Source organism: Loxodonta africana, chromosome 9 (genome assembly GCF_030014295.1).
Source record: "Loxodonta africana isolate mLoxAfr1 chromosome 9, mLoxAfr1.hap2, whole genome shotgun sequence".
Taxonomy (NCBI): Eukaryota; Metazoa; Chordata; class Mammalia; order Proboscidea; family Elephantidae; genus Loxodonta; species Loxodonta africana.
In genome coordinates, this window is record NC_087350.1 from 64,065,300 (window position 1) to 64,091,043 (window position 25,744).

General features: G+C 40.5%; 1 protein-coding gene across 2 annotated transcripts; it reads left to right on the forward strand.

Moving 5' to 3' along the window:
• Nucleotides 1-30: 30 nt before the first annotated feature.
• Nucleotides 31-24,607, forward strand: CDC26 (cell division cycle 26). Of its 2 annotated transcripts, none has more exons than XM_003407797.4 (4): nucleotides 31-174; nucleotides 2,082-2,174; nucleotides 20,570-20,676; nucleotides 24,074-24,607. In XM_003407797.4, the coding sequence occupies exons 3-4, from the start codon at nucleotides 20,596-20,598 to the stop codon at nucleotides 24,248-24,250; spliced, it is 258 nt and encodes an 85-aa protein (XP_003407845.1). In that variant the 5' UTR covers nucleotides 31-174; nucleotides 2,082-2,174; nucleotides 20,570-20,595; the 3' UTR covers nucleotides 24,251-24,607. The 2 variants fall into 2 exon arrangements, with proteins under 2 accessions (XP_003407845.1, XP_010586026.1); XM_010587724.3 differs by having other exon boundaries at nucleotides 33-174; nucleotides 20,562-20,676.
• The last annotated feature ends 1,137 nt before the right edge of the window (nucleotides 24,608-25,744 follow it).

A 25,744-nucleotide genomic window follows, 5' to 3' on the forward strand; every position in this document is an offset into this window, starting at 1 on the left:
GTCACTTCTGGAGGCGTGACCTGTGCAGCTTACGAGTAAACCACGCGGGAGACAAGAGTCTGCAGAGAGAGTCTCAGAGAAGTCTGGGAAGTGTAGTCCACTCGTTTTAGCGGTAGATTGGTGATGGGCGCTAAGGTTCCGGGAAGGGGCTGAGCTGAGCAGGCTTGAAAGGAGGTATGTGTATGCAGTGGCGCGACTCCGGGCTGAACCTTGGAGCTAATTGATGGCTTCCGGGGCCTGCAGTCCCTCCTGGGCCTACGGGAGACTTTATGTCGTCCTGGAGCGGGGGACCTTGTTGCCGTGGAAACCATCGCCCTGAACCCCTGAGTGCTTCCCTGGCTCTGGACGAGGGTTGTTGCCTGCTGTCCGGAAGCCCTCCTAAGGACTCCCTCTGAGTTGTGAATTTCTGGAGGATTTGGGCAGCGGCTGGAGATTAAGCTCGAAGAGCCCGTTAGCGCCAAAATAAAATACTGGGCGGAGGAGCCATGGCCTGATTTGGTTGTTAGCTCTCCACCGGTCTTTCTTTCAGATTCAGAGTGAGGTGATGGGTATGAAAGGGACAGGTAAGGTATACACAGGCAACTCTCGGCACAGCCCTGTGCCCTGCTGCGTGCTGGGGCATCAGAGATTATACAAAACAAGGTTTTTGCACTCACAGGGTGAATGAGGGAGCCTCAAAATACTGGTGTTAGCGGAGCTGGATGGAGGCTCCCCTCTACTGAGGAAAATTACGATAATAATGAAACCAAAAACCAGATGCTGTGGAAACATACTGACATGTGGTGACCCCAAGTGTGTTACAGTAGAGCTGTGCTCCATAGGGTTTTCAGTGGCTGATTTTTCGGAAGTAGATCACCAGGCCTTTCTTCTGAGGCAGCTCTAGGCATACACCAACCGCCAACCTTTCCTTTTGCCCTCTAGCATTGGCGTTTCCTAAATGCCAAATTATGTGCCAGGAGGTTGATCTGCCTTATGTCATTCAGTCGTTACCACAGAGTACAGATACAGGGGAGGAAACTAAGGTCTAGTGAGAGCTGATACTAATTGTTCACCGTCAGTGGCAGAGTGGGAGCCCCAGCACTTTTAAACCATTACTCTGCACAACTTCCTAGTGTCGAGCTTTTCAGTTTGCAGAAAAGCTAAGAAAACTTATAGCACTTTTTTCTCTTAAGTATTTACCCTTCCTTCCGCCTCATGCTTTCTTTGGAAATTTGGCTTCTTCTACCACTTGTTTACATTGGAATCTGGTAGAAGAGTCTATCTGATTTAGTGCAAAGCAGTTTGAAATGTAATGTGCCAGAGTTTTATGTTGGTAATATCAGTCCCAAGCTTCATGGGAAGAGGAAACATACCTTCATTTGCATACTTCACAGTCCCTAGTTACAAATAAAAATTTATGTCTGCACATACTTATAAAGGGCATTCATTTACACTATTCTCATTTAATCCTCATCCTGTGATGTATGTGTGATTATAGATGGCCCACATTATTAGCCAAAATTTAACAGCTTGCTTCAACTTCTTTATCTGAAAAATGGGGATAATTTTGTCAGCTTCACAGGGTTTCTGTGAATATTAAACTAAGAATGTAAAGAAAGGAGAGGAAAATCTTAGAACAGTACTCAAAAAAAGTTCATCTCACGTTCTCTATTAGATCTCTCATTTTATTCAACAAGTATTTACTGACTACTTGATAAAAATACATTCTACTGGATGCTGTGGAGAATGTAAAGATAATGCCATCAACAGATGTTAAACTCAGTTGTGCAGTTTTGTTTTCTCCTCAAAAAATATTTGTTCTTTTTGTTAACACAAGTATTACCTTGGGTTCTTAGACTGTGTAGTACTCTCTTGAGCCTCTGCAAACTCCTATCTGCCTGGAATGCCTTTAGTCCCCTTTCTCTGCTTGTCCTTCAGAACTGAACTAAGACGTCCTCTTCACTAGGAAGCCCTCCTGACATTCCTGCCCACCCCACGTTCAACTGGGTTTAGGTGCCTCTGTGATGCCATTGTATTACCCTCATCAGAGTTCTTGTTATTCTGTGTCGTAATTTTCTGTTTCCTTGACTGTTTCCCCACAGACTGTGTCCTTTAACTCTGTAGCTGAAACACAAGAAGCGTTCACTGAATAAATGACTTATCCATTCAGACTCTGAGGATAATCCTGTGAACTGGTGAGTTAGAGGGAGTTTTCATGAAATGTAGCAAACTTCAGTGTTCTGGAGTGATCTGAAATCTCTGACAATTCTCATGTCTAGTGGATTAAACTTAATGGCATGTCCACTCTCCCACTTCTTGTTCGGTGCCGTTGAGTCGTGTCCGACTCATAGCGACCCTTTGTACAGCAAAACGAAACGCTGCCTGCTCCTCTGCCATCCTCACAATCGTTGCTGTGCTTGAGCCCATTGTTGCAACCACTGTGGCAGTCCATCTTATTGAGGGTCTTACTCTCTTGCTGACCCTCTACTTTACCAAGCATGATGTCCTTCTCCAGGGACTGGCCCCTCATGATAGCATGTCCAAAGTACGTGAGATGAAGTTTCACCATCCTCACTTCTAAGGAGCTTTCTGGCTGTACTTCTTCCAAGACAGATTTGTTCATTGTTCTGGCAGTCCAATATTCTTCACCAACACCATAATTCAAAGGCACCCATTTTTCTTTGGTCTTCCTTATTCATAGTCCACCTTTTGCATGCATATAAGGAGGTTGAAAATACGATGGCTTGAGTCACGTGCACCTTAGTTCTCAAAGTAACATCTTCGCTTTTTAACACTTTAAAGTAAGAAAGAAAAGACCAAAATGGATGTCAGAGGAGACTCTGATACTTGCTCTTGAGCATCGAGCAGCTAAAGTAAAAGAAAGAATTGATAAAGTAAAAGAACTGAACAGAAGATTTCAAAGGGCCTCTCGAGAAGACAAAGTAAAGTATTATAATAACATGTGCAAAGAGCTGGAGATGAAAAACCAAAAGGGGTGAACATGCTCAGCGTTTCTCAAGCTGAAAGAACTGAAGAAAAAATTCAAGCCTCGAGTTGCAATAGTTAAGAATTCCATGGGGAAAATATTAAACGACACAGGAAGCATCAAAAAAAGATGGAAGAAATACACAGAGTCATTATACCAAAAAGAATTAGTCAATGTTCAACCATTTCAAGAGGTAGCGTATGATCAGGAACCGATGGTACTGAAGGAAGAAGTCCAAGCTACTCTGAAGGCATTGGCGAAAAACAAGGCTCCAGGAATTGATGGAATATCAATTGAGATGTTTCAACAAACAGATGCAGCGCTGGAGGTGCTCACTCATAATATGCCAAGAAATATGGAAGACAGCTTCCTGGCCAACTGACTGGAAGAGATCCATATTTATGCCTATTCCCAAGAAAGGTGATCCAACCGAATGTGTAAATTATAGGACAGTATCATTAATAAAAAAAAAAAATTTTTTTTTTTATCATTAATATCACACACAAAATTTTGCTGAAGATCACTCAAAAAACGGCTGCAGCAGTATATTGACAGGGAACTGCCAGAAATTCAGGCTGGTTTCAGAAGAGGACGTGGAACCAGGGATATCATTGCTGATGTCAGATGGATCATGGCTGAAAGCAGAGAATACCGGAAGGATGTTTACCTGTGTTTTATTGACCATGCAAAGGCATTCGACTGTGTGGATCATAACAAATTATGGATAACGTTGTGAAGAATAGGAATTCCAGAACAGTTAATTGTGCATAAGGAGGAACCTTTCCATAGATCAAGAGGCAGTTGTTCGGACAGAACAAGGGGATACTGATTGGTTTAAAGTCAGGAAAGGTGTGCGGCAGGGTTGTATTCTTTCACCGTACCTATTCAATCTGTATGCTGAGCAAATAATATGAGAAGCTGGACTATATGAAGAAGAACGGAGCATCAGGATTAGAGGACTCATTAACAACCTGCGTTATGCAGATGACAACCTTGCTTGCTGAAAGTGAAGAGGACTTGAAGCACTTACTAATGAAGATCAAAGACCACAGCCTTCAGTATGGATTGTACCTCAACATACAGAAAACAAAAATCCTCACAACTGGACTAGTGAGCAACATCACGATAAACGGAGAAAAGATTGAAGTTGTCAAAGATTTCATTTTACTTGGATCCACAATCAACAGCCATGGAAGCAGCAGTCAAGAAATCAAAAGACGCATTGCATTGGGTAAATCTGCTGCAAAGGACCTCTTTAAAGTGTTGAAGAACAAAGATATCACCTTGAAAACTAAGGTGCGCCTGACCCAAGCCATGGTATTTTCAATTGCATCATATGCATGTGAAAGCTGGACAACGAATAAGGAAGACCAAAGAAGAGTTGACGTCTTTGAATTGTGGTGTTGTTGAAGAATATTGAATATACCATGGACTGCCAGAAGAACGAACAAATCTGTCTTGGAAGAAGTACAACCAGAATGCTCCTTAGAAGCAAGGATGATGAGACTGCGTCTTACATACTTTGGACGTGTTGTCAGGAGGGATCAGTCTCTGGAGAAGGACATCATGCTTGGCAAAGTACAGGGTCAGCGGAAAAGAGGAAGACCCTCAATGAGGTGGATTCACGCAGTGACTGCAACAATGGTCTCAACCATAACAACGATTGTGAGGATGGCGCAGGACCGGGCAGTGTTTTGTTCTGTTGTGCATAGGGTCACTATGAGTCGGAACCGACTCAACGGCACCTAACAACAACAATTTTCTTCAGCTCTGTTGGGGACCCTGTATTGTGATCCCTGTCAGAGCAGTCAGCAGTGGACTCAAGACTAGGGAGGCTGTGGTAGTTGTGATCCATTAGACCTTTGGACTAATCTTTCCCTTGGGTCTTTTGTTTTCTTCGTTCTTCCTTGCTCCCGAAGGAGTGAGACGAGTGGAGTATCTTAAATGGCTGCTCACAGGGTTTTGACACCAGATACTACTCACCAAAGTGGAATATAGAACATTTCTTTATAAAATATGTTATGCCATTTGAGCTAGATGTTCCACAGACCATGATTGTCACAGCCGCCAGCCTGGTAATTCGATCCCTCAGGGAGCTTGGGTGTATCTGTGGAGCTTCCAAGACCTTGCCTTGTATAAGTTGTACTGGCTTCCTCAGTATTTGTGTACTGTCTTACCCTTCACCAAAGTTGCGGCTTGTCTATTGTCTATTTAGTATTTTTCCATCCCCACCCCTCCCCTCTCTCACAACCATCAAAGATTGTTTCTTTTTGTGTGTATGCCTTCTTATGAGTTTTTATACTAGTGGTTTCATACAGTATTTGACCTTTTGTGATTGACTTTATTTCACTCAGCAGAATGCCCTGCAGATTCATCCATGTTGTGAGATGCTTCACAGATTCATCATTGTTTTTTATCGTTGCGTAGTACTCCATTGTGTGTATGTCACATAGTTTGTTTATCCATTCATCTGTTGATAGGCACTTACATTGTTTCCATCTTTTTACTGTTGTGAACAATGCTGCAGTGAACATGGGTGTGCATATGTTTATTTGTGTGATGGCTTGTATTTCTCCAGGATATATTCCTAGGAGTGGGATTGCTGGATTATATGGTATTTCTATTTCTGTCTTTCTAAGGAAACGGCATATCATTTTGCATTCCCACCAGCAGAGGGTTCCAATCTACCCGCAGCCTCTCCAATATTTGTTATTTCCTGTTTCGTTGATTCGTGCCAGTAATGCCGGGGTGAGATGGTATCTCACTGTGGTTTTGATTTGCATTTCCCCAATGGCTGGTGATCTCAAGCATTTCTCATGTGTCTGTTAGCAGTTTGAATGTCTTCTTTGGTTGAAGTGTCTGTTCATTTCCTCTGCCCATTTTTTAATTGGGTTTTTTGTCTCTTTGTTGTAGAGGTGTTAGATTTTCCTGTAGATTTTAGAGACTAGACCTTTGTTGGATTTGTAATATCCCAAAATTTTTTCCCAGTTTGTAGGTTCTCTTTTTACTCTTTTGGTAAAGTCTTTTGATGAGCATAAGTGTTTAATTTTTAGAAGATCACTGTCATCTAGCTTATCTTCTGGAGTTCTTGTGTTGTTAGTTATGGTTTATATCCTGTTAAGGCCATGTATTAGGGCCTCTAGCATTGATCCTATTTTTTCTTTTATGACCTTTATAGTTTTTGGTTTTATATTTGGGTCTTTTATCCATTTTGATTAATTTTTGTGTATGGTGTGAGATATGGGTCCTGTTTCATTTTTTTGAAGATAGATGTCCAATTTTGCCAGCACCATTTGTTAAGAAGACTTTCTTTTCCCCATTTGATGAACTTTGGGCCCTTGTGGAAAATCAAGTGACTGTAGGTGAGTGGATTTACATCTGAGTTGTCAGTTGTGTTCCATTGGTCAATGTATCTGTCGTTGTACCAATGCCAGGCTGTTTTGACTATTGTAGTTGTGTAGTAGATTCTGAGGTCAGGTAGTGCAAATCTTTCTACTTCATTCTTCTTCTTCAATAGTGCTTTACTTATCTGGGGCCTCTTCCCTTTCCGTATAAAATTAATGATTAGTTTTTCCATCTCTTTAAAAAATGTTGTTGGTATTTGAATCAGGATTGCATTGTATTTGTAGATTGCTTTGGGCAGAATTGTCATTTTCATAATGTTGAGTCTGCCTGTCCATGAGCATGGTATGTTTTTCCATTTATGTAGATCTCTTTTGGTTTCTTGGAGTAGTGTTTTGTAGTTTTCTTTGTATAGGTCTTTCACATCCCTGGTTACATTTGTTCCTAAGTATTTTATTTGGGGGGGGGGGCTGTTATAAATGGTGTTGTTTTCCTGATTTCCTTTTCGTCATTTATTGGTGTATAGGAATCCAACTGATTTTTTTATGTTCATCCTGTATTTTGCTACTCTGCTGAATCTTTCTATTAGTTCTAGTAGTTTATTAGTGGAGTCTTTTGGGGTTTCTATGTACCATATCATCTGCAAACAGGGACAGTATTATTTCTTCCCTACCAATCTGGTGCCCTTTATTTCTTGCCTTATTGCTGTACCTGGGACTTCCAGCACAGTGTTAAGTAGGAGTGGCGATAAAAGGCATCCTTGTCTTGTTCCTGTTCACTAGGAATGTTTTCAGCCCCTCTCTGTTAAGAATGATGTTGGTTATTGGTTTTGTATAAATACCCTTTATTATGTTGAGGAATCCCCCCTCTATAGCTATTTTACTGAGAGTTTTTATCAGGAATGGTGTTGAACTTTGTCATATTCCTTTTCTGAGTTGATTGAGATGATCATGTGATTCTTTTATTTCTGAGGTACATTACGTTGATTGATTGTCTAATGTTGAACCATCCTTGCATACCTGGTATGAATCCTATTTGGTCATGGTGTATTATTATTTTTGATATGATGCTGAATTGTATTGGCTAGAATTTTGTTGAGAATTTTTGCATCTATATTCATGAGAGGTATTGGTCTGTAATTTTCTTTTTAGTGGTGCCTTTCCCTGGTTTTAGTATCAGGGTTATTCTGGCTTCATAGAATGAGTGCAGAAGTATTCCTTTTCTGTGTTCTGAAATAGTTTGAGTAGTACTGGTGTAAGCTCTTCTCTGAATGTTTGGTAGAATTCTCCAGTGAAGCCATCTGGGCCAGGGCTTTTTTTTTGGGGGGGGGGGAGATTTTTTTTTTTAATTACCTGTTCAATCTCTTCTCTTGTTATGGGTATTTTCATATTTTCAGCATCATTTTGTGTTAGTTTGGGTAGGTAGTGTGTTGCTAGGAATTTGTCCATTTCCTCTAGGTTTTCAAATTTGTTGGAGTATAGTTTTTCATAATACTCTGTTATTATCCTTTTTATTTCAGTTGGGTCTGTTGAAATGTCCCTCATGTCATTTCTTATCTGGGTTATTTGCATCCTTCCCTGTTTTTCTTTTTGTCAGTTTGGCTGGTGGTTTGTCAATTTTGTTGATCTTTTCAAAGAACCAACTTTTGGTTTTGTTGATTCTTTCTATTGTTTTTCTATTCTATATTTCATTTATTTCTGCTCTGATGTTTATTATTTCCTTTCTTCTGGTGGTTGTGGGCTTCTTTTGCTGTTCTCAATTTGTTCGAGTTGTGTAGCTAATGTTTTGATTTTGTCACCTTTTTGATGTGTGCATGTATTGCTATAAATTGACTTCTAGTCATTGCTTTTGCTCTATCCCAAAGGTTTTAGCATGATGTGTTTTCATTCTTGTTTGATTCCATTTTGGAATTTTTTTATTCCATCTTTGATTTCTTTTATTTCCCAGTGGTTTTTAAGCAGGCTGTTATTCAGTTTCCATGTAAATTCATTTTTTTTCTTACTCTCCCTGTTATTAATTTCTGCTTTGATGGTGTTGTGATCAGAGAAGATACTTTGTATTATCTCAGTGTTTTGGATTTTTTTGAGGGTTGCTCTGTGGACTAAGATGTGGTCTATTCTGGGGAATGCTCCAAGTGCATTGTAAAAGAATGTGTACTTGGCAGCTGTTGGGTGGAGCGTTCTATATATGCCTATGAGTTCAAGTTGGCTGGTTGTGGCCTTTAGATCTTCTGTACCTTTTTTCAGTTTCTTTCTAGATGTTCTGTCCTTTACTGAGAGTGGTGTGTTGAAGTTTCCTAATATTATCGTTGAACTGTCAGTTTCTCTATTCAGTGCTGTTAGAGTTTGTTTTAGGTATTTTGGTGCCCTGTCTTTGGGTGAGTTGCTATTTATTATGGGTCTGTCTTCATGATGGATCCTCCCTTTAATCATTTTATAGTGCCTTTCTTTGTCTTTTATGGTGGATTTTGTTTTAAAGTCTATATTAGCTGAGATTAGTATTGCCTGCCACTCCTGCTCTTTTTTGGTAGTCGTTTGCTTGATACATTTTTTTCCATCGTTTGATTTTCAGTAAATTTATGTCTTTGTTTCTAAGGTGTGTCTCTTGTAGACAGCATATTGATGGATCCTGTTTTATCCATTCTGTCACTGTCTGTCTCTTTATGGGTGCATTTGGGCCATTTACGTTCACTGTAATTATTGATAGGTGTGAGTTTATTGTTGTCATTTTGTAGTGTTGATGTTTTCTTTGTTCCTCTTGCTGTCTTTTGTTTGTGGATTTTTTTTTCCGTTTCTTTTGTTTCTGTAGATTTTGGCTTTACCGAGACTTTGTTTTTCTTCTTTATCTTGATGAGCAGGTTTGTTAACGTTCTTTGTGGTTACCTTGAAATTTACTCTTATCTTCTTAGGTTTGAACCAGTCTTTTATTACTCGGTATCACCTTGCCTTCCTCTCTATTAGAAAGTTCTATACCTACACCATTTATCCCCTCTTTTATTCTGAAATTGTTGTCATTTATGATTGACCTCTCTGGTTCCCTGTTGTAAATCTTTTGGTTTTGATAAGTCCTTGAGTGTTCATTACCTAGGTTGGTATCTGGGTGGGGCGATCATGCGTCCTAGATTCAGGCTGTGGTCTGATGTTGTTTGTTCTCAGACCACAGGACTCCCTTTAAAAATTCATGTAAGAGTTGTTTGGTTTTTATGTATTTCATTAATTTCTGTTTATCTGGAAATGTCCTAATTTCACCAGCATATTTGAATAAGAGTGTTACAGGATATATTATTCTTAGTTGGCCATTTTTTTCTTTTAAGGTTTATATATGTCGACCCATTGCCTTCTTGCCTGCATGGTTTCTGCCAGATTAATCAGAGCCTAGTCTTATTGTTTTCCCTCTGTAAGTGACTTTTCATTTTTCTTGGGTGACTCTCAGGATTCTTTCTTTGTCTCCGGTTTTAGCAAGTGTGATTATGATATGCTTTGGCGATTTTCTTATGGGGTCTATCCTATATGGGGTTTGTTGAACTTCTTGAATGGTCAGCTTTTCATCTTTAATGCTATTGGGGAGGTTTTCTGTCTGCAATTCTTCAATGATCCTCTCTTTGTTTTCTGTTTTCTTCCCTTGTTCTGGAACCCTGAGCAGTTACGAATTTTTGCTTTTGATTATATCCCATATCGTTCTCAGAATTTCTTCATTTTTTTTCCTCAAGAAGTAGTATCCAAGTATTTGTCTTCAGTTTCACTGATCATATCTTCCCTTGTTTCACTTCTGCTCTTCAGACTTTCTATGTCATTGTCCGTTTCTGAAATCTTGTTATTTATGTTTTGGATTTCTAATTGTTTTTGTAGTGAATTTGTTTCTAGTTGTGAATTATTTTGCCATTTTGTTCTTGTATTATTTTCCTAAATTCTTCCATTTTTTGTCTGTGTTTTTCATGAATTTGTCTGCCTTTTACATGAATTTGTCTATTTTTTCCTCATTTTTATCTGCTTTTTGCTTCAACTCTTAGACAGCTCTGAATATTAGAGATTTGAATTCCCTTTTCTTCCATTGGAAAGTCATCTGGTGTTTTATTTTGGATGCCTACTGGAACCATCTTGTCCTGTTTTTTTGGTATGTTTTGATATGTCTGCTGTTTTTGGTAAATTGAGTAGTTATTTTCTTCGTTTATTGATTGTAGATTTGTTTGTTTTGTCCTACTTTTTTGTTTTATTTGGTTATACCTAAGGAGGCGGGCCATGCATTCTTTGCTCATCTGTGGGCACAATATTTTTTACTTCCTTGCCCAATCGGCAGGGCCAGTTGCTCAGCTATGGTACAGCAGTGTAGGTCCAGGTGAAGGGGAGGGGCTGGGATGGGTTGTTTTTGGCAGGTACTGGGGCTGACAAGGTGGACCGGGGGCCAGTGCAGGGCAGGTTCTGGTAAGCCATGCTTGTGCTGCTCACGGGCACGATGTTCAGCACACGGTGTAGATAGGCAGGAGGGAGAAGACGGGGAGAGGTTGTGATGTGTGGAGGTAGGCTGGATATGGGAACGAAGAGAGAGGGGAGAGAGAAATGGAGCCAAAAAAGAAAATAAAGTGCTGAGGGAGCCTGTCGTTGGAGTGGAGAGATAAGAAACTGAGAAATGAAGAAGACAAAAAGGAAAAAAGAAAAGAAAAAAAAAATGCCCCTAGGGATTCCACTGGCATGGCTGCGCAGACAGATAAAGTGCCTCCCAGGTTGCACAGTACAGCCCAGCCAGTAGGATGGAGATGACACAAAGTGCCAGGTATTCAGGAGACAGGAAATGAAGGCTAGTTGAAAGAGATGAGAAACCGAGAAACAAAGAAAAATAAAAAGGAAAAAAGAAAGAGAAAATAAACAAAAAAGAAAAAGCACCCAGGCATCCCTCCAACATGGCAGCACGGACCAGGGAAGTAGTTCCCTAGCCAAGTAGTGCTTCACGGGCTGTCAAGAAGAAGCAAAGATGATACATGGCATCAGGTGTTTGAGAGAAAAGAGAGGGAAGAGAGAGGCAGGGTAGAAACCAAAACAGGCTGAAAAAAACAACAAAGAAATGGCACTGAAGGAGCCGGGCAGTGTAGGCAGGGTGAATCTATGTGGCAGGGAGCCAGCCCCTCCTGGGCTGCAGTTACTTGGCTCACTGGGAAGTGGTGGAGGCTGAGCAGGAGGAGGAAAAGTGGGGAGTGGGAAAATGTGTATATAGCTGGTTACCGGGTGCTCTGTTTCCTACTGGGAGCTCCATGAATCTGCTTTCCTGTATTCCCTGTCCGCTGATACCTGACGAGAGTCCAAGATGGCGAATCCGTGCTGCGTTAGCTGATAGGGGACCTCTTCTCATAGCTCTCCTCGCTCTCTGTTCTCTGTCAGTTTCTTATTCCATTTGGTCCTAGGTTGAGTTCTTTATCTCTTCATTTGACGCTTAGGGTTCCAGGACTGACATTTGTCTCTGTTTTACTTTTTCGGCATTTTGCTGTGGAGGGTGGTGTGTGCTTCTGTCTATAGTGGTGTGTTGGCTCCACCTCTATTTTAAGTTCTTGAAGAGTTCTGTGGAATTAGAGTTGTAGGTCTCCATCATTTACTAAAGATATAATAATCATGCTCCTGAAGACTTAGTAGTCTGTGTGTGAATCCAAATTAGTTTTTGGTACCACTATTCACTTTAGCGTGCATGCTTACAAATAAATCTTGTTTGTAGCTGCCTTAGTTATCTACTGCTGCTATAACAAATACCATAGTGGGTAATTTTAATAAGTAGAAATTTATTTTCTCACAGTTTAGGAGGTTAGAAGTCAGAATTCAGGATGCCAGCCCTAGGGGGAGGTTTTCTTTCTTTTGACTCTGGAGGAAGGCCCTTATCTGTTTTGAGTGTCTTTTTATGAATGATCTTCATGTGGCTTGGCATCTCTTTCCTCTCAACTCTGCTTCTTTCACTTGCTTGATTTATCTCTTTTATTTATTTTTTATTGTGCATTAGGGGAAACTTTACAGAACAAATTAGTTTCTCATTCAACAATTTATATACAAATTGTTTCGTGACATTGGTTGCAGTTCCTGAGATTTGTCAACACTCTTTCCTTCCACACCCCAATTCCCCATTTCCATCTGTCCATTTTTCCTGTCCTTTCCTGCCTTCTCATCATTGCTTTTGGCCAGGTGTTGCCCATTTGGTCTTGTATTCAGAATTAAACTAAGAAGTACATTCCTCATGTGTGTTATTGTTTGTTTTATAGACCTGTCTAATCTTTGGCTGAAGGGTGAATTTTGAGAGTGCCTTTAGTTCTAAGTTAAAAGTGTGTCTGAGGGCCACAGTCTCCAGAGTTCTTCTAGTCTTAGTCATACCAACTAGTCTGGTCTTTTTTTTCCCCTGTGAATTTGGATCTTGTTCTACGTTTTTCTCCTGCTCTGTCCAGGACCCTCTGTTGTGATCCCTGTCCAAGTGATTGGTGTTCGTAGTCAGGCACTGTCTAGTTCTCTGGACTCAGGCTGGTGGTGACTGTGGTACTTGTTGTCCCTTAGTCCTTTGGACTGTTATTTCCCTTGTATCTTAGACAGTAGATGTATCTTAGATGGCTGCTCACAAGCTTTTAAGACACTAGATGCTACTCACCAAAGTTAGATGTAGAACATTTTATTTATGAACTGTGTTTTGCCAGTTGACCTAGATGACCCCCTCGACCATGGTCCCCAGCCCTCAGCCCCAATAACTCAGTTACTCAGGGTGTTTGAAAGTGTCTATGAAGCTTCTACGACTGCCTTGGTCAAGTTGTACTGAATTCCCTGGTATTGTGTACTGTCTTACCATTCACCAGGGTTACCATTTATTTACTATCTGGTTAGTGTTTTTCCCTCCCCACCCCTCCTGTACCTCATAACCATGAAGATTGTTTCTTTTTGTGTATAAGCCTTTTCTTGAGTTTATTTATTTATTGTACTTTAGGTAAAAGTTTATAGCTCAAGCTAATCTCTCATACAAAATTTTGTATACATATTGCCATGTGACACTAGTCGCTATCCCTACAATGTAACAGCACTCTCCCCCTTTCTACCTCAGAATCCCTGTGTCTGTCCAACCAGCTCCTGTGCCTTCCTGCCTTCTCATCCTGCCTCTGGATGGTCTTGTGTATCTGCTTGAACTAAAAAGCACACTCTTCACCAATATTATTTTATGTTTTATAGTCCAGTCTAACTTTTGTCTGAAGACTGGTGGTCTTCAGAAATGGTTTTAGTTCTAGGTTAACTTAGTATCTGGGGGCCATGGCTTCAGGGATTCCTCCAGTCTTAGTCAGACCAGTAAGTCTGGCCTTTTTATGTGAGTTTAAGTTCTGTTCCACACTTTTCTCCCACTCTGTCAGGAACTTTTCTATTCTGTTCCCTATCAGGATGGTCATTGGTGGTAGCAGGGCACCATCTAGTTCTTCTGGTCTCAGGCTGATGGAATCTCTAGTTTATGTGGCCCTTTTGTCTCTTGTGCTAATATTATCCTTGTGTCTTTGGAGCTCTTCATTCTCCTTTGTTCCAAGTGGATTAGGACCAATTGATGTATCTTAGATGGTTGCTTGCAATCTTTTAAGACCCCAGGCGTCACTCACCAAAGTGGGATGTAGAACGTTTTTTTTTTAATTGTGCTGTAAGTGAAGGTTTACAGTTCAAGTTAGCTTCTCATACAAAAATTAATACACACATTGTTATGTAACTCTGTTGCTCTCCCTATAATGTGACAGCACACCCCTCCTTTCTACCCTGGATATCACATGTCCATTCAGCCAGCTCCTGTCCCTTTTTGCCTTCTCATCTTGCCTCCAGACAGGAGCTGCCCGTTTAGTCTCATGTATCTACTTGAGCTAAGTAGAGGCACTTTCTTTGCAAGTATCATTTTATGTCTTATAGTCCAGTCTAATCTTTGTCTGAAGAGTTGACTTCGAGAATGTTTTCAGTTCTGGGCTAACAGAGAGTCTAGGGGCCATGTCTTCCGGGGTCCCTTCAGTCTCCATCAGACCATTAAGTCTGGTCTTCTTACTAGGAAGTTGAGTCCTGTACCCCAGTTTTGTCGTGCTCTGTCAGGGACTCTGTTGTATTCTCTGTCAGGGTGGTCATTGGTGGTAGCTGGCACCATCTAGTTCTTCTGGTCTTAGGCTGATGGAGTCTCTGGTTTTTGTGTCCCTTTTTGACTCTTGGGCTAGTATTCTCCTTGTGTCTTTGGTGTTCTTCATTCTCCTTTGCTCCAGGTGGGTTGGGACCAATTGATGTATCTTAGATGGCCACTCACTAGGTTTTAAGACCCCAGATGCCGCTCACCAGAATGGGATGCTGAATGTTTTCTTAATAAACTTTGTTATGCCAGTTGACCTAGATGTCCCCTGAAACCATGGTCCCCGGACCCCCGCCCCTATTACTCTGTCCCCCGAGGTGTTTGTTCGTGTTCAGGAAACTTCTTAGCTTTTGGTTTAGTCCAGTTGTGCTGACTTCCCTGTGTTGTGTATTGTCCTTCCCTTCACCCAAGATGATTCTTGCATATTATCTAGTTAGCAAATTATACTCTCTCTCCTTCCCTACCCTCATAACCATCAAAGAATGTTTTTTCTGTGTTTAAACCTTTTCTTGAGTTTTTATAATAGTGGTCTCATACAATTTTTGTCCTTTTGCGACTGACTATTTTCACTCATCATAACGCCCTCCAGATTCATCCATGTTGGGAGATGTTTCACAGAGTCTTCATAGTTCTATATCATTGTATAGTATTGCATTGTGTGTATGTACCATAGTTTATCCATTCATCTGTTGATGAGCACTGAGGTCGTTTCCACCTTTTTGCTATTGTGAACAATACTGCAGTGAACATGGGTGTGCTTATGTCTATTCATGTGAGAGCTCTTATTTCTCTAGGATATATTCCTAGGAGTGGGATTGCTAGATCGTATGGTTTTTCTATTTCTGCCCTTTTAAGGAAGTGCCGTATTGTTTTTCATAGTGGTTGTACCATTTTATATCCCCACTAGCATTGCATAAGAGTTCCAGTCTCCCCACAACCTTTCCAGTACTTGTTATTTTCCCTTTTTTGATTTGTGCCAGTAATGTTGGGGTGAGATGGTATCTCAGTGTAGTTTTGATTTGCATTTCTCTAATGGCTAATGATTTTGAGCATTTCCTCATGTGTCTGTTAGCTGCTTGAATGTCTTCCTTGGTGAAATGTCTGTTCATATCCTTTGCCCATTTTTAAATTGAATTATTTGTCTTTTTGTTGTTGAAGTGTTGCAGTATCTTGTAGATTTTAGAGACGAGGGCCTTGTTGGATATGTCACAGCCAAAAATTTTTTCTCAAACTGTAGGTTCTGTTTTTATTCTTTTGGTGGTCTTTTTTATTGTTTTGTGTTTGGTTTTTTAATCTTGCTTTGTTTTTTTTTTGATTTCCCTGTCTAGGTTGACTTTTGATTGCTCTGCCCAGTGTTCTAATCTTGGGTTGATACCTGATATTATTGATTTTCTAAGCAAGTAACTCCCTTTAGTTTTTCTTGTAGTTTTGGTTTGGTTTCTACAAATTCCCTAAACTTCTGTTTATCTAGAAATGTCCTAATTTCACCTTCATATTTAAGAGACAGTTTTGCTGGATATATGATTCTTGGCTGGCAATTTTTTCCCTTCAGTTTTTTAAATATGTCATCCCATTGCCTTCTTGCCTGCATAGTTTCTGCCGAGTAGTCCAAGTTTATTCTTACTGGCTCTCCTTTGTAGGTGACTTTTCATTTATCCCTCACTGCCCTTAAAATTCTCTCTTTGATTTCGGCAAGTTTGATTATAATATGTCGTGATGACTTTCTTTTAACATCTACCTTATGTGGAGTTCTATGAGCACATTGGATAGATATCTTCTCGTCTTTCACAATATCAGGGAAGTTTTCTGCCAACAAATCTTCAACAATTCTCTCTGTATTTTCTGTTATCCCTCCCTGTTCTGGTACTCCAATCACTCATATGTTATTTCTCTCGATAGAGTCCCACATGATTCTTAAGGTTTTTTCATTTTTTTTAATTCTTTTATCTGATTTTTCTTCAAATATATTAGTGCCAAGTGATTTATCTTCAAGTTCAGAAATTCTAGCCTCTACTTGCACAGTTCTGCTCCTCTGACTTTCTATTAAGTTGTCTACTTGTGTAATTTTGTTAATCTTCTGAATTTCTGATTGCTGTCTGTCTATGGATTTTTCTAGCTTATTAAATTTTTCATTATGTTCCTGAATAATCTTTCTAATTTCTTCAATTGCTTTTTCTATGTGTTCTTGGCTTGTTCTGGGTATTGCCTCATTTCCTTCCTGATGTCTTGAAGGGTTCTATATATTAATCTTTTGTATTCTGGCTCTGATAATTCCAGTAATGCACTTTCATCTAGACGATCCCTGGATTCTTTGTTTTGAGAGCTTGTTGAGGTGATCATGGTCTGTTTCTTTATGTGACTTGATATTGACTCTTGTCTCCGAGCCATCTGGAAGTTATTGTATTAGTTTATGCTTGCTTATGGTGTTGTAGCTTCTTGCTTTGTTTTGTTTTGATATGCCCAAATGGGTTGCTTGAGTGAGCTAACTTGATTATTGTCACCTTTGGAGCTCTGGCATCCTGTCCCCAGATGGCTAGAGCTGTTATCAGGTATATCAGTCTAGGAGTCCATTCAGTTTTCTTGTATGAATTCAGCTCAGGTGTCCAGGTAGCTGATCATCAAGTGTGTGGTACAGGCTCTGTCCTACAGTCTTAGAGGGGCAGGGGTGATTGGTGTATCTACCGGTATCTGATTGCCGCAGGGGATCACGCTCTGAACAAGGCAGGGGGCTGAGAACTGACCCCCGAGTGTCTCTGAGGAAAGCGCATCCCTGTTCCCTAGAGCGTGCAGGTGAGTGGGTTCTGCAGATGGACCATGGGCACCCAATATTTTTGGCTGTAAGGACTGGGAGGTACCAGTTATCCTTGGACCCCTGTTGCGGGTGGCTGGGTGACCTGAGTGAAGCTACCAGCCCTTAGGCCCCTGATGTGGGTACGCGAGAACCCTGTTTAATAGGCAAAGCAATGTCAAACATCAAACACCTGCCTCTCCACCACATAGCTGAAACAGTTGGAGTCTGCCAACAAGGGCCTACTCTCCTGAAATAGGCCCACACAGGTCCATGCAGAAGGGAAAGGTGCTCAAAGTCCTTAGACATTTTATGCCTGGACAGGAGCCACTTCTGTCCTGAGCTCCCCTGGTTAGTGGAGCTGGCAAATTATCTTTTCCCCCAGTTGCAAATTTTTTCCTTCTCCAAGGCTGGGAGGATGGCTCTAGGTGCTCAACAGTGCCTGTCTCAGGCCCAGGGAATTCAGCCGCTGTAGCCGGCTTGGTGGGGGGGCGGGGTGCAGTAAAATATATGCAAGTACTTAGCTTTTGCCAAGAGCGCCGTTCTTCTCTGGTTCCAAAGGGGTGAGTAGGCTGCATGGCTGGCTGCTTCTCCCTGAAGAAACTGCAGCCGAACGCTAGTACCAGCCCGCCACCGTGGCTCCAGGAGTGGTGTCTGAGGGCTCCCCGTGATTCAGGTCTGGTAACTCCTCTCTGCTTCTGAACCTCCTCTTCCTCCTCCTGCCCCTCTGTTCATTTTCTAAGCTTGCCTTTGATGCTCAGGGCTCCTAGCTTGTCCTATATATACTTGTTTCACTTGTTTTTTCAGGTCTTTGTTATAAAGAGGGCTCGCTGGAATCGTCTATTCTGCCATCTCGGCTCCTGTTTTTTTGTTTTTCTTTTAATTTTTTTATTTATTGTGCTTTAGGTGAAAGCTCAAGTTAATTTCTCATCCAAAAATTTATACTCATAGTGTTATGTGACCCTAGTTGCAATCCCTATAATGTGACAGCACACTCCGCCTTTCCACCCCACGTTTCACATGTCCATTCAACCAGTTTCTATCCTTTTGTGCCTTCTCATCTCTCCTCCATACAGGAGCTATCCATTTAGTCTCATGTGTCTACTTGTGCTAAGAAGCACAGTTTTTACGAGTATCGTTTTATGTCTTATAGCCCAGTCTAATCTTTGTCTGAAGAGTTGGCTTTGAGAATGGGTTAACAGAGAGTCGGGGGGGGCATGTCTTCGGGGGTTCCTCTAGTTTCAGACCACTAAGTCTGGTCTTTTTACTAGAATTTGAGTTCTGCATCCCACTTTTCTCCTGCTCAGTCAGGGACTGTCTCTTGTGTTCCCTGTCAGGGCAGTCATTGGTGGTAGCTGGGCACCATCTAGTTCTGGTCTCAGGCTGATGGAGTCTTTGATTTATGTGGCCCTTTTTGTCTCTTGGGCTAATATTTTCCTTGTATCTTTGGTGTTCTTCATTCTTCTTTGCTCCAGGTAGGTTGGGACCAATTGGTGCATCTTAGATGGCCACTCACAATCTTTTAAGACCCCAGATGCCACTCACCAAAGTGGAATGCAGAACATTTTCTTGATAAGCTTTGTTATGCCAGTTGACCTAGATGATGAAGTCTTTTGATGAGCATAAGTGTTTAATTTTTAGGAGCTCCCAGTTATCTAGTTCATCTTCTGGTGCTTTTGCACTGTTATGATTTGTGTCCTATTCATGCCATATATTAGGGCCCCTAGCATTGTCCCTATTTTTGTTTCCATGATCTTTTTAGTTTTATATTTAGGTCTTTGATCTGTTTTCAGTTAGTTTTTTTGTATGCTCTGTGGTATATATACGGGCCGTGTTTCATTTTTTTACAGATGGACATCCAGTTTTGCCAGCAGTATTTGCTAAACAGACTGTCTTTTTCCCATTTAATGGACTTTGGACCTTTGTCAAAGATCACCAGACTATAGATGGATGGATTTACACCTGGGTTCTCAATGCTGTTCCATTGGTCTATGTGTCTGTCATTGTACCAGTACCAGGTTGTTTGACTACTGTGGCTGTACAGTAGGTTCTGAGATCAGGTAGGCCTCCAACTTTGTTCTTCTTTTTCAGTAATGCTTTACTTATCCAGGGCCTCTTTCTTTTCTGTATAAAGTTAGTGATTAGTTTTCCCATCTTGTTAAAGAATGCTGTTTGTATTTGGATCGGGATCACATTGTATCTGTAGATTCCTTTGGGTAGATACGATATTTTCATAATGTTGATTCTTCGTATCCATGAGCATGGGAAGTATGTTTTTCCATTTATGTTAGTGTCTTTTGGTTTCTTGCAGTAGTGTTTTGTAGTTTTCTTTGCATAGGTCTTTTACATCCCTAGTTAGATTTATTCATAAGTATTTTATTCTGGGGGGATGATTATAAATGGTATTGTTTTCTTGATTTCCTTTTCGAAGTTCTCTTTGTCGTGTATAGAAATCCAACTGATTTTTTTATGTTGATCTTGTATCTCACTACTCTGCTGAATCTGTTAGTTCAGTAGTTCTCTTGTGGAATCTTTGGGTTCCCTGGGTGTAGTATCATATCATCTGTGAATTGGGATAGTTTTTACTTCTTCTTTACTAATGCGGATGCCCTTTATTTCTTTTTCTTGCCTTATTGCTCTAGGTAGGACTTCCAGCACAGTGTTAAATAAGGTGGTGATAAAGGGCATCTTTGTCTTGTTCCCATTCTTAGAGGGAATGCTTTCAGACTCTCTCCATTGAGAATGATGTTGCCTGTTGGTATTATATAGGTGCCATTTATTATGATGAGGAATTTCCCTTCTTTGCTATTTCGCTAAGAGTTTTTATCACAAATGGGTTTTGGACTTCATCAAATGCATTTTCAGTGTCTATTGAGATAATCATGTGATACTTTTCTTTCGTTTTGTTTATGTGGTGGGTTATGTTGATTGATTTTCTAATGTTCAACCATTCTTGCATACCTAGTATGAATCCCACTTGGTGGTGTGGTATATTAGTTTTTTGATATGATGCTAAACTCTATTGGTTGGAATTTTGTTAAGAATTTTCACGTCTATATTCATGAGAGATATTGGTCTGTAACTTTCTTTTTTTGTAGTATCTTTGCCTGGTTTTAATATCAGGGTTATGCTGGCATCATAGGATGAATTCTAGAGTAGCTTTATATCTCAAAAATGATTGACTGAAAACACACCCTAATCTTGCCTCATTAACATTACAAACAGCCCATTCACAAGTAGGATTATAATCACAGGTATATAGGTTAAGGTTTACAATGCGTATTTTGGGGGGACAGAATTCAGTCCATAACAGGACCCCAGATTCATTCTCTCCAGTTTTTCTTCCTTCGCGCTACTTTTAACGGCTAATAGTTTACTAGGTCTGGCCCTTGGTGTTGATTTCATTATGCTTCGACGAAAACCAACCCGCCTGGAGCTGAAGCTTGATGACATTGAGGAGTTTGAGAGCATTCGAAAGGACCTGGAGGTAAGGGTACAACTTTCATACCCTTGGGAATATTTAAAACAGTAACTAACTTCTGAACTCCAGACTCTTATACTAACAGCTTATTTAAAATTTGTATTTGGGTGCTTTACAGGCATCTCAAACTTAATATGTTAGTTTCCTATGGCTGCCACAACAAATTACCACAAACTTGGTAGCTTAAAAGAATAGGATTTTATTCTGTCACAGTTCTGGAAGCCAGAAGACTGAAATCAGTTTTACTTGGCCCGAATCAAGGTGTTGGAAGGGCCTCGCTCCCTCAGGAAGCTCTAGGGCAAAATATGTTCCTTGGTTGTCCAGCTTCTGGCATCCTTGATTTATGGCCACATCAATCTGTGGTCGCACTGCCTCCTCTTCTGTCTGTGATATCTCTCTGCCTCCTTATAAGAATACGTGTGATTGCATTTAGGACCACCCAGATAATCCAGGATAATCTCTCCATCTCAAGATCTTTAACTTGATCGTATCTGTAAAGACCCTTTTCTCATATAAGGTATAACATTTACAGGTTCCAGGGGTCGGGACCTGAGATCTTCAGGGGCCATTATTCAGCCTACTGTACTTACCATGTTCAAAAACAATCTCTTAATTCTCTTTCAAACCAGTTTCACAGCGTTCACCATCTCAGTATATGGCACCATCACCTATCCAGTTGCTCAGGCAGCCATTCTTGAGTCCTCTCTTTCCCTTACCCCTTATATTCAGTCTATCCATAAATCCTTTGATTCTAGAATGTGTCTAGAATGTACTTGGACCTTTTCACCTGCACTGTTACCACCCTAGCTCAAATAGCCATCATCTCTCCCTGTACAGTTTCAGTAGCCTCCTAAATGGTCCTCCTACTTCCATTTTTGTCTTTCTAATCCATCAGGTAGCTAGAGTGATCATTAAAATATTTCAGATCATATTATTTCCCCTGTTTAAATCTCATCAAATTGTTTCCTTCACTTAGAATTAAGTCTGAATTCCTTACCATGGCCTACAGATCTTTGTATGTTCTGGCCTTCTCCATTTTTACTTCATGCCACTCTTTGCCTTGCCCTCTATACCCCAGACACACTGGTTTCTTTCATTTTCTTGGGCATTCCAACTATTTGTCCCTTCATGGCTTTTGTACATATTATTGTATCTGCCTGGAGAGCCCCGTTTCCTCATTTCTCAGTTTAAATGTCATCTCATATTGAGAGGCCTCTTTTGATCCTGTCCAAGTTAGTATGTCATTCTTCCCCATACTGTCTCCATCCCCTTAGGCTCTCTCAAAGCACCTTATTCTTTTATTTCATAGTTATTAGGATTTCCAATTATTTATTTGATTATTATAAGATCATTTATAGAAGGAGTCTAGAGTGCAGGGATCATGTCTGTCTTTTTCACCATTGGGTTCCCAGCATCTAGCATATAGTAGGAGCTCAATATGTATTTAAGTGTGGCCTCACTCTACAGTATCAGATGTCCATTAACTTGTAAATATTTCAGTGGCCTTCCGGATGAAGTCCAAATTCCTTACCGTGGCATATGAGGCCCTTTGCAACTTGGTCCTTGCTTATCTCTCCACTTTATCGTTTGACACTGAGTTAAGTGTAATCTTCCTGCCTATGCACACTCTCTTCCCTTTGCCTAAAATGCCCTTTTCCTCTTCTCAGGCTTACTCCTACTCATCCTTTGAAACTCAGCTCCTTTCAGAAGTCTTCCTTGCCCCCTGTCCCTAGTTGGGTTAAGTTTGGCCTCTTTTCTCTGTGCTAACCTCTCTTATGGAAACCCTGGTGGCATAGTGGTTAAGTGCTACGGCTGCTAACCAAAGGGATGGCAGTTCAAGTCGGCCAGGCGCTCCTTGGAAACTCTATGGGGCAGTTCTACTCTGTCCTATAGGGTCGCTATGAGTCGGAATCGACGGCACTGAGTTTTTTTGGAACCTCTCTTATAGGTATTATCACCCTCTATTGTAATGACCTGTGTCTGCTTTCCCTCAACAGACCATAAGCCCCTTGAAGGCAGGAGTTAGTATATTCATCTTTTATCAAGACTGATAACTGATTTCTTTTTCCCTTTCCTCACCCCAACAGATTCTAGTCATACTTTTTTTTTTTTTAATTAAGGATGAGCTTTAAGTATGGTTTGAACTTCAGTTGTAATGAGCCTCATAAAATACTAGCATACTGAACTATGACTCAGCAGCATCAGCTCATTTTTGAGTCAGCCTTTCACTAAATACAGTTATCCAGTCAGTTTGACCTGGTTTAGAGAAACTTAGGAGGGAGGGACAGGGTTGCCCTGAACGAAAATGAAACCAGTAGAAAACTGGTACTTTATCTGTTATTGAAATTAGTTTGAATATACTACTATGACTCTAGATTCTGACGGTCTGCAGTTGTTCACAGGGGAAGCCTTTTAAATGATTTCATCCCATGTGGATGTTCTGTTTCAATAACTTAAAAAATGATAGAGTTCTTTGCCTTTTAGAACTTGTTTTCACAAAGGTGTTTGGGTAGAAATTTCATAATATTGCTTATTGGTAGTGTACTTTCTAACTCAGGAAGGTCATGATATTTATCACATATAAAGCAATAGTTTATTTGATTCACTATAATCCTTTGACATTGGCATTGAAACGCTCACAGTTCAGCAGCAAGTGGTAAACAATGGCAGCAATTGCAGTGACTAGAGTAATTCAGCGTTCCTCTAGTCAGGAACTCTACACAAACACGTGCTTACTCTCTTAGGGAACACCGTTATCGTTAACATCATCTTTACAGTCAGGTAGTAGTAGGTATGGGATAATAAGTATTCCTGTTTGGAAATAACCACACTGAGATGAAAACTTTATGAATTCTGTAGTTGCTTGTGACTTCATAGCCAAACCCTTTATCTGAAAGCAAAATAAAACCCCAAAACTCAGACCTTTTGGTAAGACAGCACAACACCTTCAAGTGTTACTTGAAGTCTCAAGGGTTTGGTCAGGCTATAAATTTTGGTGGTTACTGTTTTCCCAGTCTTTTTTCCCCCTCTTCTCTCCCCGCTTATGTGACTAACTCATATATCTTTCCAATTGCAGCCTCTTGCTTTGAATCACCACCACCACCACACACCCAGTTCCTCACATTTTCCTTGTGTCTCTTTGGCACTGTGGGCTTCCTTCTGTCATAGCTCTCATCACCTTATGCTGTAATTGTCTGTTTACCTATTTCCCTATTAGACTGTGACATCCTGGAGGGTAGAGGTCATATCACTGTATCTCTAGGTCTAGAATTTTACTCTTGAAACCAAGGATTTCAGCTTATTTTTCTGTAGATCCTAGCCCTTTCTTAACCTATGCCTACTATGCTAAATGTTTGCTAATTGAAAGAATGTTGCCTTAATCGTAAAACTTTTATACTTTCAGACCCGTAAGAAACAAAAGGAAGATGTGGAAGTTGTGGGAGGAAGTGATGGAGAAGGAGCCATTGGGCTTAGCAGTGACCCCAAGAGCCGAGAACAAATGATTAATGATCGAATTGGTTATAAACCCCAACCCAAGCCGAACAATCGTTCGTCTCAATTTGGAAGTTTTGAGTTTTAGAGGTAGACATGAATTTTGCATGCCAGAACCCTGGAACAGAGTAAAGTGATGACAGAAGTACAAACAAACCAAGAAACCAAATCAGTTGAACAAGATTTAGAGAATTGAGTCCTTGATCAAGCAAAAATGTTTACCTCTTACAGTGAGGAATACTTATTTGTGAGTTATGTTTAACTTTTACTTTAAGCCAGAATCCAAACTCTGGTTTGTCTCTGGAAAATTTGACTCTATAAATTATAATTTGTCTGATTTTTGTTTTTTAAAATAAATATATTTTTGGAAAAATGAGATGCGCTTAATGAAGTAGAATGGTACTGTTAACTCCCAGATTTTAAAAGGTAATTGCATAAGAGGTAATATTCCTTCCCATCTTTATTAGAACACTTCCAGTTAATCCATGTTACTCTTTCATTTAACTCATTTATTCAACAAATATTTATTGAACATCTACAGTGTGCCAGGTACTGTTCTAGGCCCCTGGTAAACATCAGTGAACAAAATCGACAATGGTCCCTGCCCTTGTGGAGATTAGATTCTAGTAATTTTATGAAAACTTGATCAAGTTATCAATTTCCAGAACAGCTTTGTAACTAGTTTGGGATAACGTTGGGAGGACAGGCAATGGAGGGAAACAATAGGTGTGCTCCTAACAGTATCACTGTCATCCCAATTCTCCCTCCTTTCCCAGCTTGCCTAAGAATTTTTTCCCACCAGAAACCAATCTGAGGAACAACAGCTCAGGGGCTAATTTTTAATTATGGCCTATTATTTTTACTGCTTCATTCAACTGCAGGGAACCACCAACTGTGGTAGCAATTTTTGAAACCATCGGTTCAAAGTGACCTCAGCTGGATTTTACTCAGCCTTTCCAGAATAGTTTACGTCTAAGTGATAAGAATGTAGGAGAGGCTGGGCAGAAGGGGATAGCTTCCCTTCTTGCTCCAGCCATTATACAAAACTTTTATTCTTCCACTTTTATGTAGGACCTTAAACTCTGTTATCTCAAAGTCTTATAAACACTTTGACTGAGGCTTCAGATAGGGAAATCAAATTATTCGAAGCCTGTAAAGGCCATTGTGGAATGGCAGAAAAACGAAGGGAAGAACAAGAATCTGCCTCAGCCCTTGTCACTCACTGGCTTCCCAGCGGGGTGGGTGTTGAACAGGTATGGAAGAAGCTTACACAGAAGCATGTGCCTTCTTGATTTTTGCCCCTTACATACTAGCAGCCAACACTTAGGTCTCAGTGTGTGAGGCACTGTACTGACTGCTTTCTGTAGATTACCTCATTTAATTTTTAACTCCTTTGAGAAAGCTACTTTATCCGAGTTTTACAAAAGGTGAAACTGATGCTCAGCTATTAAGTGGTGGAGCTGAGATTTGACCCAGGCAATGTGATTTCTGAACCCCTGCTTATAATCTTCCTGCTTCATTACCTCCCTACTTTTCCATAGCTAGGTCTAAGAAAGCGGGGATATTAGGGTGAGTGAGGTTG

Coding starts and splice junctions, on each gene's coding strand:
- CDC26 (XM_003407797.4), top strand. CDS start 20,596: ATGCTTCGACGAAAACCAACCCGCCTGGAGCTGAAGCTTGATGACATT. Junction 20,677..24,073: donor GCATTCGAAAGGACCTGGAG/GTAAGGGTACAA, acceptor TTATACTTTCAG/ACCCGTAAGAAACAAAAGGA.